This window comes from Aquarana catesbeiana, linkage group LG03 (assembly GCF_042186555.1).
Source record: "Aquarana catesbeiana isolate 2022-GZ linkage group LG03, ASM4218655v1, whole genome shotgun sequence".
In the NCBI taxonomy this organism is placed as follows: Eukaryota; Metazoa; Chordata; class Amphibia; order Anura; family Ranidae; genus Aquarana; species Aquarana catesbeiana.
This window is the reverse complement of record NC_133326.1, coordinates 121,218,286-121,233,615: the sequence shown is the minus strand read 5'-3', so window position 1 is coordinate 121,233,615 and position 15,330 is coordinate 121,218,286. Positions and strand designations below refer to the sequence as shown.

Sequence of the window (15,330 nt, the reverse complement as noted above, 5' to 3'; positions counted from 1 at the left end):
ACCTCTATGGTTGCAGCATCGGTGTGATGCTTCAGCTGTCCCCTTCCGGCAATAAGCCTGATAACTGAACGATAACATGACCGCTGATTGCTCAGTTCTTGGTCAGCCAAGAGAGTGGCGACTGTCAGTCACTGCTCCCTATTCTGCCCCTGCAGTGCTTACAGGAGCAGCTGGCTCAGGCTCTCAGCCCACCGTTATCTGATTCTGTGTCACGGGAGTGCAAAACTAAGTGCACTCCTATGATCCAGAAGGCTATTAATGACCAAAAAGCTTTAGCCATACTTTTCTTATTTTTAGGAAAAGGGAAGAAGGACCTCAAGGTGGCAGAATTATAAAAAATATTATTGAAAACTTGCAAAAATAGAACTACAGATAAAACTTTTTTGGATAGTATGGGAAAGGTTAAAATTCCTCTCACTGTTATTGCTGTCTTTGTCCTCATTTGTGAACCCCCCCCCCCCCCCCAATTCTCAACAGTGTCAGAAATAAGGCTGGCCATGCATTGTACAAATTTACCATTAGGTTTAAAAAAAAACATAAGGTCAACCCTAAATGCTTTGTATGCAATCAGGCAGGCCTTGCACTACATAGTTGAAGGTAAATTTAAAAGGAAATTTAATAAGAAAATGTTATAACATATGGTGAGCTTTAGGAAGCTAGGGCGGTGGGTGCGAGGATAACCCTTTTCTGAGTTTGTATAAAATTATCTCTGTCACATACATAGACAACTGCAGTGTAATTGAATGACACTCCAGACAACACCATGCAACACACTGCCTCTGCTCCAACCCAGCAAAGAAAAGTCAGGCAGCAGAGCATATGTCAGGAGAAGTGAGGGAATGACATGAACAATACCTTGCTTTGCAATCACTGAAGTGCACGCATGGTCCATTTACAAACCAACCTGCATGTGCGCACAGTACGTTTCAGGTAGTTTTGTGGTTAGAAAAACCTGACATATTTAATTTGGGAGAGATCATCTGGATTCCAGAGAATTAACAACCACCAAAGCTGGTAGACCTTAGAGTCAAAACAGATTAATTTGTTAGGTCAATATGTTGCATCTCATACAGCATGAAAAGCAAGGTCTCCAGCATTAGGATTTCAACGATCCATGTACAAGATTTTAAATTGCTCATTTAATTAAAGCTGGAAGTAGTGTAAAAAGTATATACAAATTTGCTACATGTCACGGCCAGCATTACATTTAAACGTTCGCACATGCTAGATGGCAAGCGTATAAAAAAAATACTAAGGTCTGTTTAATGAATCAATCCACCCAGGCAGTATAGAATATCACTTAGAGTGATACAAACTGTGCATGTGCAAATTGCATCTCTACTTTAGAATAGGAACTACTAGTGTGACGGAGGAATAAGAATAAGTAACTGGGACAAACCAATTGACTTGCAAATCGGGCAAACACATTTATTTGTCCAAATATATTCCTTGTAAATTTCTCCAATGTGTGGAGAATCATACAATTTTGTCTGAATTTGTTAATTGTAGTGATGATTATACAGACTTGCATTATAACAGCTAGGTTGGTTTATTAAAAAAGGAGAAGTACAGCCAAAGCTATTTTGTCTATACTTCAATGGATCACAGAAGTGTAGTTCGTTCTGCACTTCAGTGACCCATTTTCAGCCAACAGCGGGCTAAAGTCCACTGTTGACTGACGTCACTCAGCTAGTCCACGCTCGGAAAAGATCCCAATGGTTGGGATCCACCCAGATGCCTGGACCGGCACCTGCCTTAGCATGCCGCGGAGAGCCTGAGCCAGCCGCCCCCCCCCCCCCCCATAGTCCGGCGCACCCGGTGAGCGCTGGAGGGGCAGAGCAGAGAGCCAGTAACTGACAATCAGGGCTCTCTACTCAGAGCGGAGGGGAGAACTGAGAAATCAGTAGTGTTTAATGGCTCAGTTCTCGAGGTAGAGCTGGCAGGGGACAGCTTCAATTGGCATCAGTGCTGTAGCCATCTAAGTGGGCATACTTTTTTTGGGGGGGGGAATTTAGTGCATTCAACTTTGCAAAGTTAAATTTTCCCGTAGCTTAGCGAATAAGGTGAAAGTAAAAATATAATTTTTTTTTTGCACACAATTGGGTATACTTTGCAAAGTGAGTAGTCATTTAGCTTCACCTCATTCACCAAGCTAAATTCAAATTGCAAAGTGAACACGCTTTACTTCCTTTGTGAATAAACTCAATTCAGGTAAACCAAAACCTGTAATTTGCCAAAATTCCTGATAAAGAATTAGCAAACCACAAACTGTTTATTGCCTGAATATTTCAAAGCAAATCTGACAGATTTGTAAAGATTCTTGCTTTTCAGATGATCATGTTTCATGCTTCTCCACACAATGCTCAACACTGCATAAAATATATTTAGGCAAAATGAAAACTAGAAGTCGCAAATTTGTCAGATTTGCAAATCAGTTAAGTTACCCGTGAATATTAGTTAAAATTGTATACATTTAGAAAAAAAAAAAAAGGAGTGTTTATAAACACTACAAAATAGGCCATTTGTTTTATTTAAGCACATGTGAAGACTTTGAAAGAATACTTCCCGAATGAAGGTGCATACCAGTACGTAATACAAGTGGAAGCAGATGTGTACGTACATTGGTGCATGAGTAATAGGACTTGTCTCGGTCAGCACTCTCCCACACCAGTTATGAAAACATGCCAACTATCCAAATACCAGGAGCAGTCAGGACTCCTTTCCAACAGCACTAGATGAGACAAGCATAATCTCGACTGAGTCAGTCCTCAAACCTATAGTAAAAAAGTGTGAGCTGGCAACTAGCATGCCATTACAGGCCTTCAGTGAAGTGGAGAAGATAGGAGAGGCAAGAAGGGAGGAAGTGCAGAAAAGGAGCTGAATTTTCCAGCGCTCAATAAAGGGGTCTTTATTTACTGCCTATCTATCTAAAAGCTGCGCAAAGCCTTAAGCAAGCTATAGCAGATAGCAGAGCGATAGCACATGCTACACCAACTGTATCTAAAGACAATACAGCACACTGCACGCATTTTGAAGGTTATATATTAACGGATATATAATTACACACACACACCAACCACAAATACACTCAGTCTAAACTGTTATGTATATGTAAAGATAAAATACTGTATGTGATGTTCTTACCTAACCAAGTAAAAGACACATTTCTAAAAGTAAAAATAGGAATACAGGATCTATCTGCTCAGTTTAATGAATAGGAATGTGCTGTATTCTAGCTGATCATCTAGTGTCAATGCAGGTCCCTAGAAGAGCTGATGTTTGTGTGTGTGTGTGTGTGTGTGTGTGTGTGTAGTAGAATATGGCCTGTTTATTGAGAATACTTACAGCATGCTGCATGCGTACTGCCTCCAGTGGGTAGTCTCCCTTGGCAGTTTCCCCAGAAAGCATTATACAATCTGCCCCATCCAGTACTGCATTGGCAACATCACTGCCTTCAGCACGGGTTGGGCGTGGCTTTTTGATCATGCTCTCTAACATCTGTAGAAAATGAAAGTCACCAAGTTTATAAGAATCCTTTTTTTAAAACACAAATTCATCTGTTTTATTCAAACTGAAAAAAAAAAAAATTAATAGGAATACTACCTGTGTTGCACATATTACAGGCTTCCCTGCGCGGTTACAACGGCCAATCATCATCTTCTGGGCAAGGAAGACTTTTTCTGCTGGGATTTCAATACCAAGGTCACCACGGGCCACCATAATACCGTCACTGGCTTCTAGAATTTCGTCAAATCTAAAGAGAAGTGCAAAGACACAATTTAACAGTTTATACCACATTAAGATATGGAACAGTGACGAGATGCCCGCAAGCTTCCTCTTCCCTGGTCTGGCTTCTTCTCAATTGGCCTGCCTGGAATGACATCCCAGCACCAAGGTATGCCAAAATTTCAGCCTGAGCCACAGATGCAAGGTTCGGTTTACAACTTAAGGATGAGCACTAGCAAAGCAGGTAAAAAGCTTTCATTACAGAACAAATGTAATACAGTAGGTCTGTAAAAATAACTTTGTTCTTAAAATGGAGTTCCACCCATTTAAAAGTCAGCAGCTACAAAAAGTGTAGCTGCTGACTTTTAATAATTACCTGTCCCAGGGTCCAATGTGGGCATACGAAGCCCTGCTTCTCTCCCCCTCGGCATTCTTACTGTGGGAGCCCGGCTGTGGCTTCGCAGCCAGGTGCGCACTGAGCATGCACGAGCCGCGATGTGAATAGCCGGGCAATCTTCTGGGACCTGTGATGTGTCCCAGAAGACTGCAGGGAGGGGGGGGGGGAGAGGCGATCTTCCTTCCGGCACCAGGGGAGGAAGTGGGAGCTGGGCGCCTTTAAAAACAGGGTACCCTCTCTCCCCCCAAAAAACTACATGCCAAATGTGGCATGTCAGGGGGTCACCAGCAAGTTCCCTTTTTGGGTGGAACTGCGCTTTAAGGCCATAAGAACAATGCTGCAGTTAGGGCTCACCTCCATTCAGTGGAGCTGTTTGTCTAACATAGCCTATTGGAATGCACCGAATCAATGAGCGTTGCTGATGATGCATCTTGCATTACAGCTGACCCACTTCTATTAACTTGTGAGTACAGGAGAACTAAAAGAAAGCATTTTTGCTGCAAACATTGGAGACATTTACCAAAGCTAGAGCAGCTGTGCGTGTCAACCAGTCAGCTTCTATCATCAGCTTGTTTAAAGTTTTAAAAATGAAAGCTAGAAGCCAGTTGGCTGCTATGTACAGTTGCTCCAGATTCTGATAAATTATCCTCATTGTATTAAGCAGCTTAAAAACACAAAACACGTAGAAATAAAATTACTATGGTCCTCTAGAAAGGAGAGTTTATGATACAGGAGTCTGTGGGATTTCAAATGTACACAGTGTTAACTGTACAATACTCCAACATACCCTTCCCCTTCAGTAGCCATCTATCCACCATTCATGCCTACCTGCGCACTCCTTCATGGTTCTCAATCTTGCTGATAATTTTGATATTCTTTCCTTTCTCCCCGAGAACTTCTCTTACAGCATGCACATCAGCTGCCTTGCGAATGAAGGATGCAAACACCATGTCAACTCCCTGTGCTACTCCAAATTGAAGGTCCTGAACATCTTTCGTAGACACAGCAGGCAGGTCTACAGCAGCCCCTGGAAGGTTTACTCCCTTCTTGCTTCCCAGGGATCCACCATTCTCCACCTCTGTGATACAGTAGTTTGCACCTGGATAAAGAAAGCAATAAACATTAGCTAAGCATCACAATTAAATACTGCTAAATCCCTTACTTCTCAGGTGATGTCAACTTGCAATCTTGAGCCTTCCAGTACAAGGTTTCTCACCCTTTTTACCTTGGAGGAACCCTTGGCAAAAAGTTAAGATTTTGGAGAACCCCTGAAAAAAAAATATTCAGATCTACAACTAAGGTAGGTATAACAGTTATTATTGTAGAAATAGCATTGAAAAGAGAAGTACAGCCAAAGCTCATTTGGCTGTACTTCTCCTGTGAATCACAGGAGTACAGTATGTTTTGCACTCCTGTGAAACATTTTCAGCAGACAGCGGGCTGAAGCCTGCTGTTGGCTGACCTCACGGAGTCGGTCCAGGCTGGGGCAAGATCACGATAATGAATTTGGGATCCGCCCACATGCCTGGACAGGCATCCGGCTCAGCCTCTCAGCGGCTTGCTGAAAAAACAAAACAAAAAAAAAACAAAACTTCCCTTTTAAATCAGGGTTTTTCAACCGGGGGTCTGTGAGAAGTCCCCAGGGATTCTGCTGCAAATCAACATTGTGGCGGATGTATATCTGGCCAATGTACTTGTTGGTGCGTATTGATACCCGAAGCCTCCTCTGTAGTTGCGTCTCCTGTGAACTCTGTGAGAGGGAGGTAGCGCCAGGAGGAGAGAACAGGAACAAGTTGTTGAAGTACGCCCCTGGTGGCCAGATCTTTGCACTGGCTTAGCATCTCTTCTCTCACAAAACAGGAGTGATTTTATTGATTTTTGAGCGGAACTTCCCGTGTAACCCCCTCTGCGGAACTCTGATTGAAAAAACCTGTTCCAGTAGCATCTTCTGCACACTAGGCAGTGGTTCTTTGCGCAACATTGTCTTTCAAATAGGGTTCCTCCAGAGGTAGCTAGCAGTTCCTTGACCGTTTTAGCAAAATGGCAGAATGATTTCCTCCCTACCTCAGCTAGTGCCAGCAAAAATCGTGCCAGGCCAGCCATCCTCTCCTCAAGTCTCTCGGGCAAGAAACTACTGACCTTTACTCAATCTTTTTCGTCCTGTGTTAGGGGGTCTAATCTTATTGCTCACCAAAGTACGGTAAAAGCAAAAAAAAAAAAAAAACCCCTACACAGCAGCCTACATAACACTATGATCAAAAGTCAAATCCTCAGTGGCTCTTACATCCACCTGGTAAAACTTTGCAAATTTCAGCCTGCAGCTCTGAAGTCTAAGCTTTGATCTGCCACATCCTACCTTTATTCAAAGACTGGGTTTGCTCTCGCTGGCGAGGTGCATACTGAAGGGGGATGGGCCAGAGCTAGGAGATACAACATTTGTATACTGAGCATGCTTGGCAGCTCTAGAAGATTTACTTGCAGGCATGTTTATGCTTTCTTTTTACTTCTGCTGTTTGGAAACTTTACTGCAAGTATAATTTAAGAGCTACTATAGAGGAAGTCACTAAACTTTTTTCTAACGCCCACCTAACCTCCTGCCCCCTGGACCCTGTTCCTTCTCAAATACTACGGTCACCATCTGACTCTATCCTACACCCCTTAACTCATATCTTCAACCTCTCCCTCTCTACTGGCATCTCCCCCAACCCTCTAAAACATGCGCTAGTCACTCCCGTACCAAAAAAGGCCTCACTAGACCCCACCAATCTTAACAACCTAAGACCCATCTCTTTACTCCCTTTTGCCTCCAAACTCCTTGAATGTTTAGTCTACAACCGACTGAGCGACCACCTCATTGAGAATAACCTTCTTGATCCCCTTCAGTCTGGATTTCACCCACAGCACTCCACAGAAACTGCCCTCCTAAAACTCACAGACGACCTACTATCAGCCAAAACCAACGGTCATTATTCCGTACTCTTACTCTTGGACCTGTCTGATGCCTTTGATACAGTTGACCACACCCTCCTCAAAAAAAAATAAAAAAAAATAAAATTTGCATGGTGTCCATGGCTGCACTCTCTGTTGGTTCGAATCTTACCCATCTCATCGCACCTTCAGCGTCACTTACAACTCCACTTTCTCCTCTCCAACTCCTCTTACCGTTGGGGTCTCCCAAGGTTCTGTCCTTGGACCTCTACTATTCTCGATCTACACGTCCTCCCTGGGTCAGCTGATAGCCTCCCATGGCTTTCACTACCATTTATATGCTGATGACACCCAAATCTATCTCTCTGTCCCTCAGCTAACCCCATCAATCTCCTCACGCATCAATGATTTACTAACAGACATATCAGCCTGGATGTCAAACCACTTCCTCAAACTAAATCTAAAACTGAGCTCTTAATATTTCCTCCTCCACGTGCCCCTTCCCCTGACTTCTCTGTCTAGATCAATGGCACATCTATCAGTCTGTCCCAACATGCCAGGGTGCTAGGGGTAACCTTCGACTCTGAACTGTCCTTTCAGGCCCACATACAATCCCTGTCCAAATCATGCCGCCTTAGCCTCCGCAACATTTCCACAATACGCACCTTTTTAACTAATGACAACACCAAGCTTCTAATTCACTCCCTGGTTATCTCTCGCCTCGACTACTGCAACTCCCTCCTCATTAGATTACCTTTACATAGACTATCCCTCCTTCAGTCCATAATAAATGCAGCTGCAAGACTCATCCACCTTAACAACCATTCAGTGTCCTCCACCCCTCTCTGCCAATCCCTCCACTGGCTTCCACTCACCCAACAAATAAAATTCAAAGTACTAACAATAATTTACAAAGCCATCCGTAACTCTGCCCCCAGCTACATCACTAACCTAGTCCCAAAATACCAACCAAGCCGCTTTCTTGGGTCCTACCAAGACCTCCTGCTCTCTAGCGCCCTTGTCACCTTCTCCCATGCTCACCTCCAGGATTTCCCAGAGCTTCTCCCATCCTTTGGAACTCCCTACCCCAATCTGTCCGACTGTCCCCTAATCTATCCATCTTTAGGCGATCCGTGAAAACCCTTCTCTTCAAAGAAGCCTATCCTGCTTCTCACCAACACGGTTTTACTTCATCAGCTCATCCCCCCACAGCTATTACCTTTTGTATCAATTGACCCTTTCTTTTTAGATTGTAAGCTCTAACGAGCAGGGCCCACTGATTCCTCTTGTACCAAATTGTAATGTAACTAATGTCTGCCCTCATGTTGTAAAGCGCTAAGCAAACTGTTGGCGCTATTTAAAAATTGTATAATAATAATAATAATAATAAGAAGAAGAAGAAGAGGGATTGTTCACACTCTGTGCAGGTTTTCCACAGCGCGTTCAACACACACTGGATGTGCAATCTGCTGCAGGTGTGGAAGCAGTGATCGAGGTGCACTGGAAGTGGATCCATCTACTCTGTCAGGAAGTGGTGAGATTACCTGGACTGGTTACCATTTGATGTGTCCATACCTACACCCACCCCTACTCTCACTTCCACTACTGCACACCACTTCCATTCGCGTGCACACATCACCTACTGGCTCTGCCCCGTCTCATCTTAGCTGCCGGACACAGAGTATATTGGTCTATCGTACATAGTACGGAACTGTTTATCTAAGGACTGACTGTCCCTTTTAGCTTTACAAGCACCCTTTGGAATCGAAGCAGAATCCTTTAACACAGCACACCTACCCAGTTAGCGACTGTGCCAGGCTTCGGTTTCCACTGCTGAGGATTCCAAGCCGATTCATAACATTAGCAGGACTGTCTGGGAATATTTCCTATCCTAATAACCAAACTGCCTTGCTGTATACTTCATTACTGAGATACAGGTGTGTGAATGGGGTTGGATGCTTGTTTGTTGCAGCTGCCTGTCTGTGGTGACAACATTGTCATTTTTTTTTTTTTTTTTAACTTCGCAATAGTGGAGGTGTTGTTTTTAGCATTTTATGTTTTTTTAATAAAGCTCTTCATTTTTTGCATACCGGTTGATTCCTCCTGACAATTTTTGCTTGTGGACCTATAGTACTCTTTAAATATATGCTGCTGTCGATCTAGAGGATCACACTTTCTCTTCTCTCATTTCAGTTTGAGGAGCGACAGTTTATACATGTTTTAGGGACATTGGAATATATATTATTCCCCCTATACCTATTACTGAGGTGTAGCTACTGTAGCATTTTTATCTTTTTGGTTTATGCGATCTGCTGCAGGTGTCAATATAATGACGACACCCCAAATGTAAAGCATTTGCCAGCACTGGATTTGGTGCAGTGCATGTTTGAAAAGTAGTGCATGATCTGCTTTTGTTGCGATCCAGTGCGATTTCAGCCCACTCAAATGAAAGTTCTTATGTCTGGCTGTAACCTTATTGGGGATATTTCCCCCCCATTTGTGTCTTTGACATACATTTGTCACTACGGCTGGAAAGCACAAAACACAATAAAAATAGTACTTCTACACCCTGCCCTCACTACTATAGGGGCCGTATTGATGGGCTTTAGGATTGTGTTGATGGGTAAACGCAACTTGCTTTTGACATCAGTTTGAGATCATTCAGGATTCAGTGACGGGTGTATTTGACCTGTACTTGACCTTCTTTAGACCTGCCAACTGACCTGTTTCAAGCTGCTTTGACATTCCTATACACTTGTATCTTGATCGAAATAGAACATGTTATCTAACTACCTACATGACACAAAAGAATAAGCAGATTACTTTCTTTTACAAGTAAAAGTAAAGGTTTCCTTTAAGCCAAGGCCGTCAAACTCAACTTCATCACGGGCCATATCAGCAATATGGTTGTCCTCACAGGGCCGGTTGTCTGTAAGACTAGATCTCCAGAGAGCCCCCCCCCCCCTTGCATCAGATGTTAGGAGCCCCCCACCATCATAAGTCAAGAGTCCCCCCCCACCCTCCCTTAAATCACAGTGCACCCCCTTACATTGTTGCTGCGACGGGGAAGAAACTGGGGGCGGAACTGGGAATCAGAAAGTGCAGGGCCTGGAGGAGGACCAGAGGAGTGTTGGAGTCAGCTGTCAGAGTCTGCTAAATGCTGAGACCAGGGGAGGTGGAGGCGAGGGGGTGCTGTGACTGCACAGAGAATTGCAGGATCTGTAGGAGGAGTTCTGTCCTCTCTGCTGCCAACTGCTGAAACAAGGGGGCGGACATGGGGGTGCCGCACCTGCAAGGGCCACATTAAAAGGCCCGGCAGGCCACTTTTGGCCCACGGGCCTTGTGCTTGACACATGTGCTTTAAGCCATCAAGATCTACTAACCAACTTCTTTAACCAGAAGAGAAATGAGACCATCATCTACATAGATCTTGGATCCAGCCGTTAACACCTTGGTAAGATTCTTGTAATCAACCCAAAGAACATTCTCGTCACAGTTTTCCTGGAAAGAATCATCCAGGGTCACCTTCAGGGTTGCACCTTTCTTCAGTTCCACCTCAGCTGTGCCACTCTAAAAAGACAAACCAAAACAGTGTAAGCTAAGCAAAATATACTAGGAGCTTGTAGCAAAAGTTAAATGTATGTTTGTCTAAATCCAGCCCCCATCTCAAAATAAAAATTTTAAAAAGCTTAAAAATTACTGCCATAAACACCAAAAAAACCCATGTATAATGCTCATTATAGCCACTATAAATCTCTAATGACAGCCAAAAGCACTTTAAAAAAATGGAGGTCACACTGAAAAGTATTATAGATAATATATACTTGATATACAAGAACTTCTCTAAAATAGTATTTTTTTTTTTCTTCAGCTACTGGAGGTCTTGCAATACTTACGCCTTTGATAAGACCTGTGCGGATTTCTGGTCCCTTGGTGTCCAATGCAACAGCCACGGGTCTGTAGAGGATTGGGTCAGAAGCAACACTTTCTGTGGCTTCACGGACATTTTTGATGGTTTCAGCATGGTACTAGAACATAAGAATTTTTATTTAAAAAACACAGAATTATTAATATATCAGCATTTAGTGCTACAATGTTTTCTTGAGTATAGTAAATGCAACTAAGTTGCTAACACATGAGATTTAAGCCTATACATGATTCCTCAACACAAAGACAGACAGTGGAAGGTGATACTTTTCTTTTCAGTGCTTAGAAACTAGGCTTTTTTTTGGCTCACTGGGGACATTTATCAGTACTGATACAAGGTGAAGAAGAAAGTACAAGAAAGCATGCCTTCACATATATAAATTAAATAGACACTTTGAGGCTGCCAGCTGCACAGCACAAGGTATGCTCAACCATTACATGTGCCAAGTCTACAGCTTAAGTCAAGCCTGTACAAGAATGAAAATGTGCCTGCCAAATGCCACAAAAGGTCACTGGCAAGGAAATCTGTATGCATACATTCATACAAGATCACCTTCTATGTGCTGCAAGGATATGTCCCTTGGTGAAAATGGTGATTACAAGCCATGACTACTACATAGAGCATAATATGCCAAGCAAACATTTGAAGGACAGAAACAGTATAGTGATAGTTTGCTGGCATTACATTCTCAAATCAGCAACAGATATTTTTGCTCAGATTAGGAATATTCTTTCCTAGAAGGATCAGTCATCCTACCATGGATAGTGCGCTAGGGAGAGACTCCTCTTGCATAAACATAAAAAATCTTAATAATTTACTGTATTGGCAATGATGTGCAATTTGCAAAAAACTGAGTTGCTTAGTACCAATAAGGGACAAAACACATGCCATTTTTACTGCTGTGACTAATGTGGAATTATGTTTTAAATGACTCACAATGCATCTCCTTTTAGCTGTTGGCTATTAAAAATGCTGGAACATTTGCACTTAAAATGGCACTTTAGTCAGAAAACTAATTCCTACTAGATCACTTCAGGCTGGGCCCTTTTGCAGGTATAGCTATGTAAAACATTAACAATAAGTGCCTATACTGTTTAAAAACCAGTAATGCTCTGCACTTACTCAGTTGTTCTCCATTTTCTAGGCACTGCCGAGTTTGTAGAGGCCGATCTTCTAACAGCCTTAAAGCGGAATTAAACCCTCCTATACTTATATCCTCGTTCACACCATACATGAAGAAAAACTGATGGAAACTGATGTGCAGATTTCATTTGCAGAGACATCAGTTTTCATATGCGCGCCAATGAGCTTCATACACGTTGCAGATTCCTGCTCAGAAAAGATCTGCACATGATACTAGTATTGTGGTGTGAACAGGGCACATAGAGAACAACTGATTTTGTTGTGCCCTTGCAGAACGCATGTAAGAAAACTGATGTCTCTGCACTGGTGTGAAAGAGGCCTTACAGCCAAGGAAACCGCTTCCGTTTGATCTGCAATTGCCCTGGTGCTGCACATGTGATCAGTTATGACACCGGCCATATGATGGTAGGACACATCAAAATGTGACAGTTAGCAATCCCAGCATTCCAGGAATATAACTTTTTTGAAATCGTTAAAATTGATGGGTTTAGTTCTGCTTTACGATTTACTGCTGTTCAGGGGCTCTGGGCCTCAGCAAAATGGCAGCCTCCAGAAAGGAAAAACATGCGCAATGTTGGAGGCAATTTACAGCACACACTAATTTTGGTAGCATAATTATTAATGTGAAATGCATGTTCCTTGCCAAAAGAACATGATTTTTTTCAAGTTATTATGGGTAAAGTGCCGCTTTAAATTCATAAAATGTTAAAGATCTTTCATGCATATTCCACAAATCACAAAATCTATCTCATATATCTATCTCTATCATCACACTTGAGGGCGGGGTCTCCGTGTGACGTCCCCAGATGGCTATAGAAGAACTGGCAGGTGCCGGACCTGACAGCAGCGATAGCCAGTGTCGGAGGAGGACCGGGTTGAAGAAGGAAGAAGTCATCAGCAGAAGGAGAAGGACCGGGAGAAAAAAGCAGGCAGAGAAGAACCGGAAGCTCTAAACCCCCCCCTTTCCTGACCTGCCAGGCTGCATGCTCGGATAATGGTCTGGTCTGGTATTTGGGGGGCCATGCTTTTTTTAAGTTTTTATTGTGGCGTGGGGTTCCCCCTCATACCAGACTCAAAGTCGGATCACGTTCATTGAAGTCGCATGGAAGTCGGGCATGAAGTCGCAGGGTAAAGTCGGATAAAAATTTGTGTAACTTCCATGTCGAATTGTCAGAACAGTGTGAACATGAGGGAATAACTGGGATACACGTCCTACCTCATGGGACCCATGGGAAAAGTTCATACGAGCAACGTTCATTCCAGATTTTATCATCTCTTTTAGAGTATCCACTGAGCGAGATGCTGGCCCTATTTAAAAAAGAAAAAAAAAAAAAGTGTTACCACAAAAACAACTGAAAAGCATGACACAAAAATATAACATGTGAAATTAGAATATTCTTGTTTCAGAGGTTTCATAGGATTATGTTTAACCACTTAAATACAGGGCAATTTCACTCCCTTCCTGCCCAGGTCAATTTTCAGCTTTCAGCGCTGTCACATTTTGAACAACAATTGTGCGGTCATGCTACACTGTACCCAAACAAATTTTTTTTATCATTTTCTTCCCACAAAAATAGCTTTCTTTTGGTGGTATTTATTCACCGCTTGTTTTTTTTTGCTAAACAAATTAAAAAAAAAAAAAAAAGACTGAAAATCTTCGAAAAAAAAAAAAAAAAGTGTTTTTTGTTTGTTATAAAATTTAGTTTTCTCCTTCACTGACGGGCACTGATGAGGCTGCACTAATAGATGGCACTGATGGGGACTAGTAATTGGCACTGACAGTCATTACCAATTGGCATTTTGATGGACACCAATTAGCACATGTGATTGGCACTTCTGATGGCAGCTGCACTGATAATTAATCAGCGCAGACCCACCCATCAGCTCTCCTCTGTTCGCATCTTGTCAGCGGAGCGGAGGAAAGCCGATTACTGGCACTTCCTGGTTACTGCTGCGATTGGTCACAGCTGACCACGTGGTTAAGAGCCTATGTCATAGGCTCTTCACCAGGATAAGAGATGCGGTGTGTCAGAGCGGCACACAGCACCACCGATCGCTGCGCGCCCCACCGTGCTTACGCAGCTGGACGTTATATGATGCCCAGTTAGGATAACTGAGCCACCATGTGTATGGCTTACAGCAATAGAGCAGTAAGGAAGTAGTTAACATACAAAAGAAAACCATTACAATGAAAAATGGAGTGCAGAGACCAAATAGACAAACCTAGTTCATGAAAGCATTTGGAAGAAAAATGGTCTCTACCATGCCACATCAGCAAAATTAAGATTTATACTTCAAGTGCAATTTTCCCCATGCAAGTTAAATCTACTTCTTTGTTATGTGCTACCTTGTATGAGATGGTTCTTCCTTCTGATAAATTAGGGTGAAGCTAAGAATAAAAATATAGGGAGCTGCCACTGCCAACTTGTTTTTTAAAAGTGGAAATTCCAGGCCTATAATTCTGATCATGGCTTCAGTACCTAGTTCCTCACAGAGCTCAAATCTTTTTCAAAACTCCAATGGGCAGAAGAGCACTTGAACGCTGGAGCTTAGCTTATACAACCCCAATTCCAAAAAAAGTTTGGACGCTGTGTAAAAGAATCAAACACAAAAACAGAATGCAATAATCTGCAAATCTCAAACCCTTATAGTCAGAATAGAAAATACAAAACATACTAAAATATTTAAACTGAGAAAATGTACCATTTAAAGAAAAAAATAAGGTCATTTTGAAATTGATAGCAGCAGCAAGAGCAATGTACCAAAAAAGTAGGGACAGGGCCATGTTTACCATGGTGTTGCATCCTCTCTTCTTTTAAACACTGTAAATGTCTAGGACCAGTTGCTGGAGTTTTGGACGAGGAATGTTGTCCCATTCTTGCCTGATATATATTGATATAGGATTCTAACTGTTCAACAGTCCTGGGTCTTCTTTGTCGTATTTGTTTCAAGATGTGCCAAATACTTTCAATTGGTGAAAGGTCTGGACTGCAAGAAAATTAAGCACACCGGCTCCACTGTCAAGCCATGCTGTTGCCATAGATGCAGTATTTGGATTAGCATGGTCCTGCTGAAATATACAAGGCCTTCCCTAAAAAAAAAAAAAAAAAGGACGTTCTCTGGATGGGAACATATGCTGCTCTAAAACCTGGAATCATCTTTCAGCACTGATGGTGCCTTTCCAGATCTGCAAACTGCCCATTCCATA

At 42.6% G+C, this 15,330-nt stretch overlaps 1 protein-coding gene across 3 annotated transcripts in view; it reads right to left on the bottom strand.

The window, feature by feature from the left end:
• PKM (pyruvate kinase M1/2) overlaps positions 1-15,330 on the bottom strand; it is a 47,435-nt gene that overhangs the window by 13,724 nt on the left and 18,381 nt on the right. For all 3 annotated transcript variants that reach the window (XM_073619106.1, XM_073619105.1, XM_073619107.1), the window contains exons 3-8: positions 13,339-13,430; positions 10,948-11,079; positions 10,435-10,621; positions 4,952-5,222; positions 3,604-3,754; positions 3,346-3,498 (exon numbers count right to left, since the gene is read on the bottom strand). In XM_073619106.1, the coding sequence (XP_073475207.1) occupies positions 3,346-3,498; positions 3,604-3,754; positions 4,952-5,222; positions 10,435-10,621; positions 10,948-11,079; positions 13,339-13,430 (986 nt within the window). The remainder of the gene's footprint in view (positions 1-3,345; positions 3,499-3,603; positions 3,755-4,951; positions 5,223-10,434; positions 10,622-10,947; positions 11,080-13,338; positions 13,431-15,330) is intronic.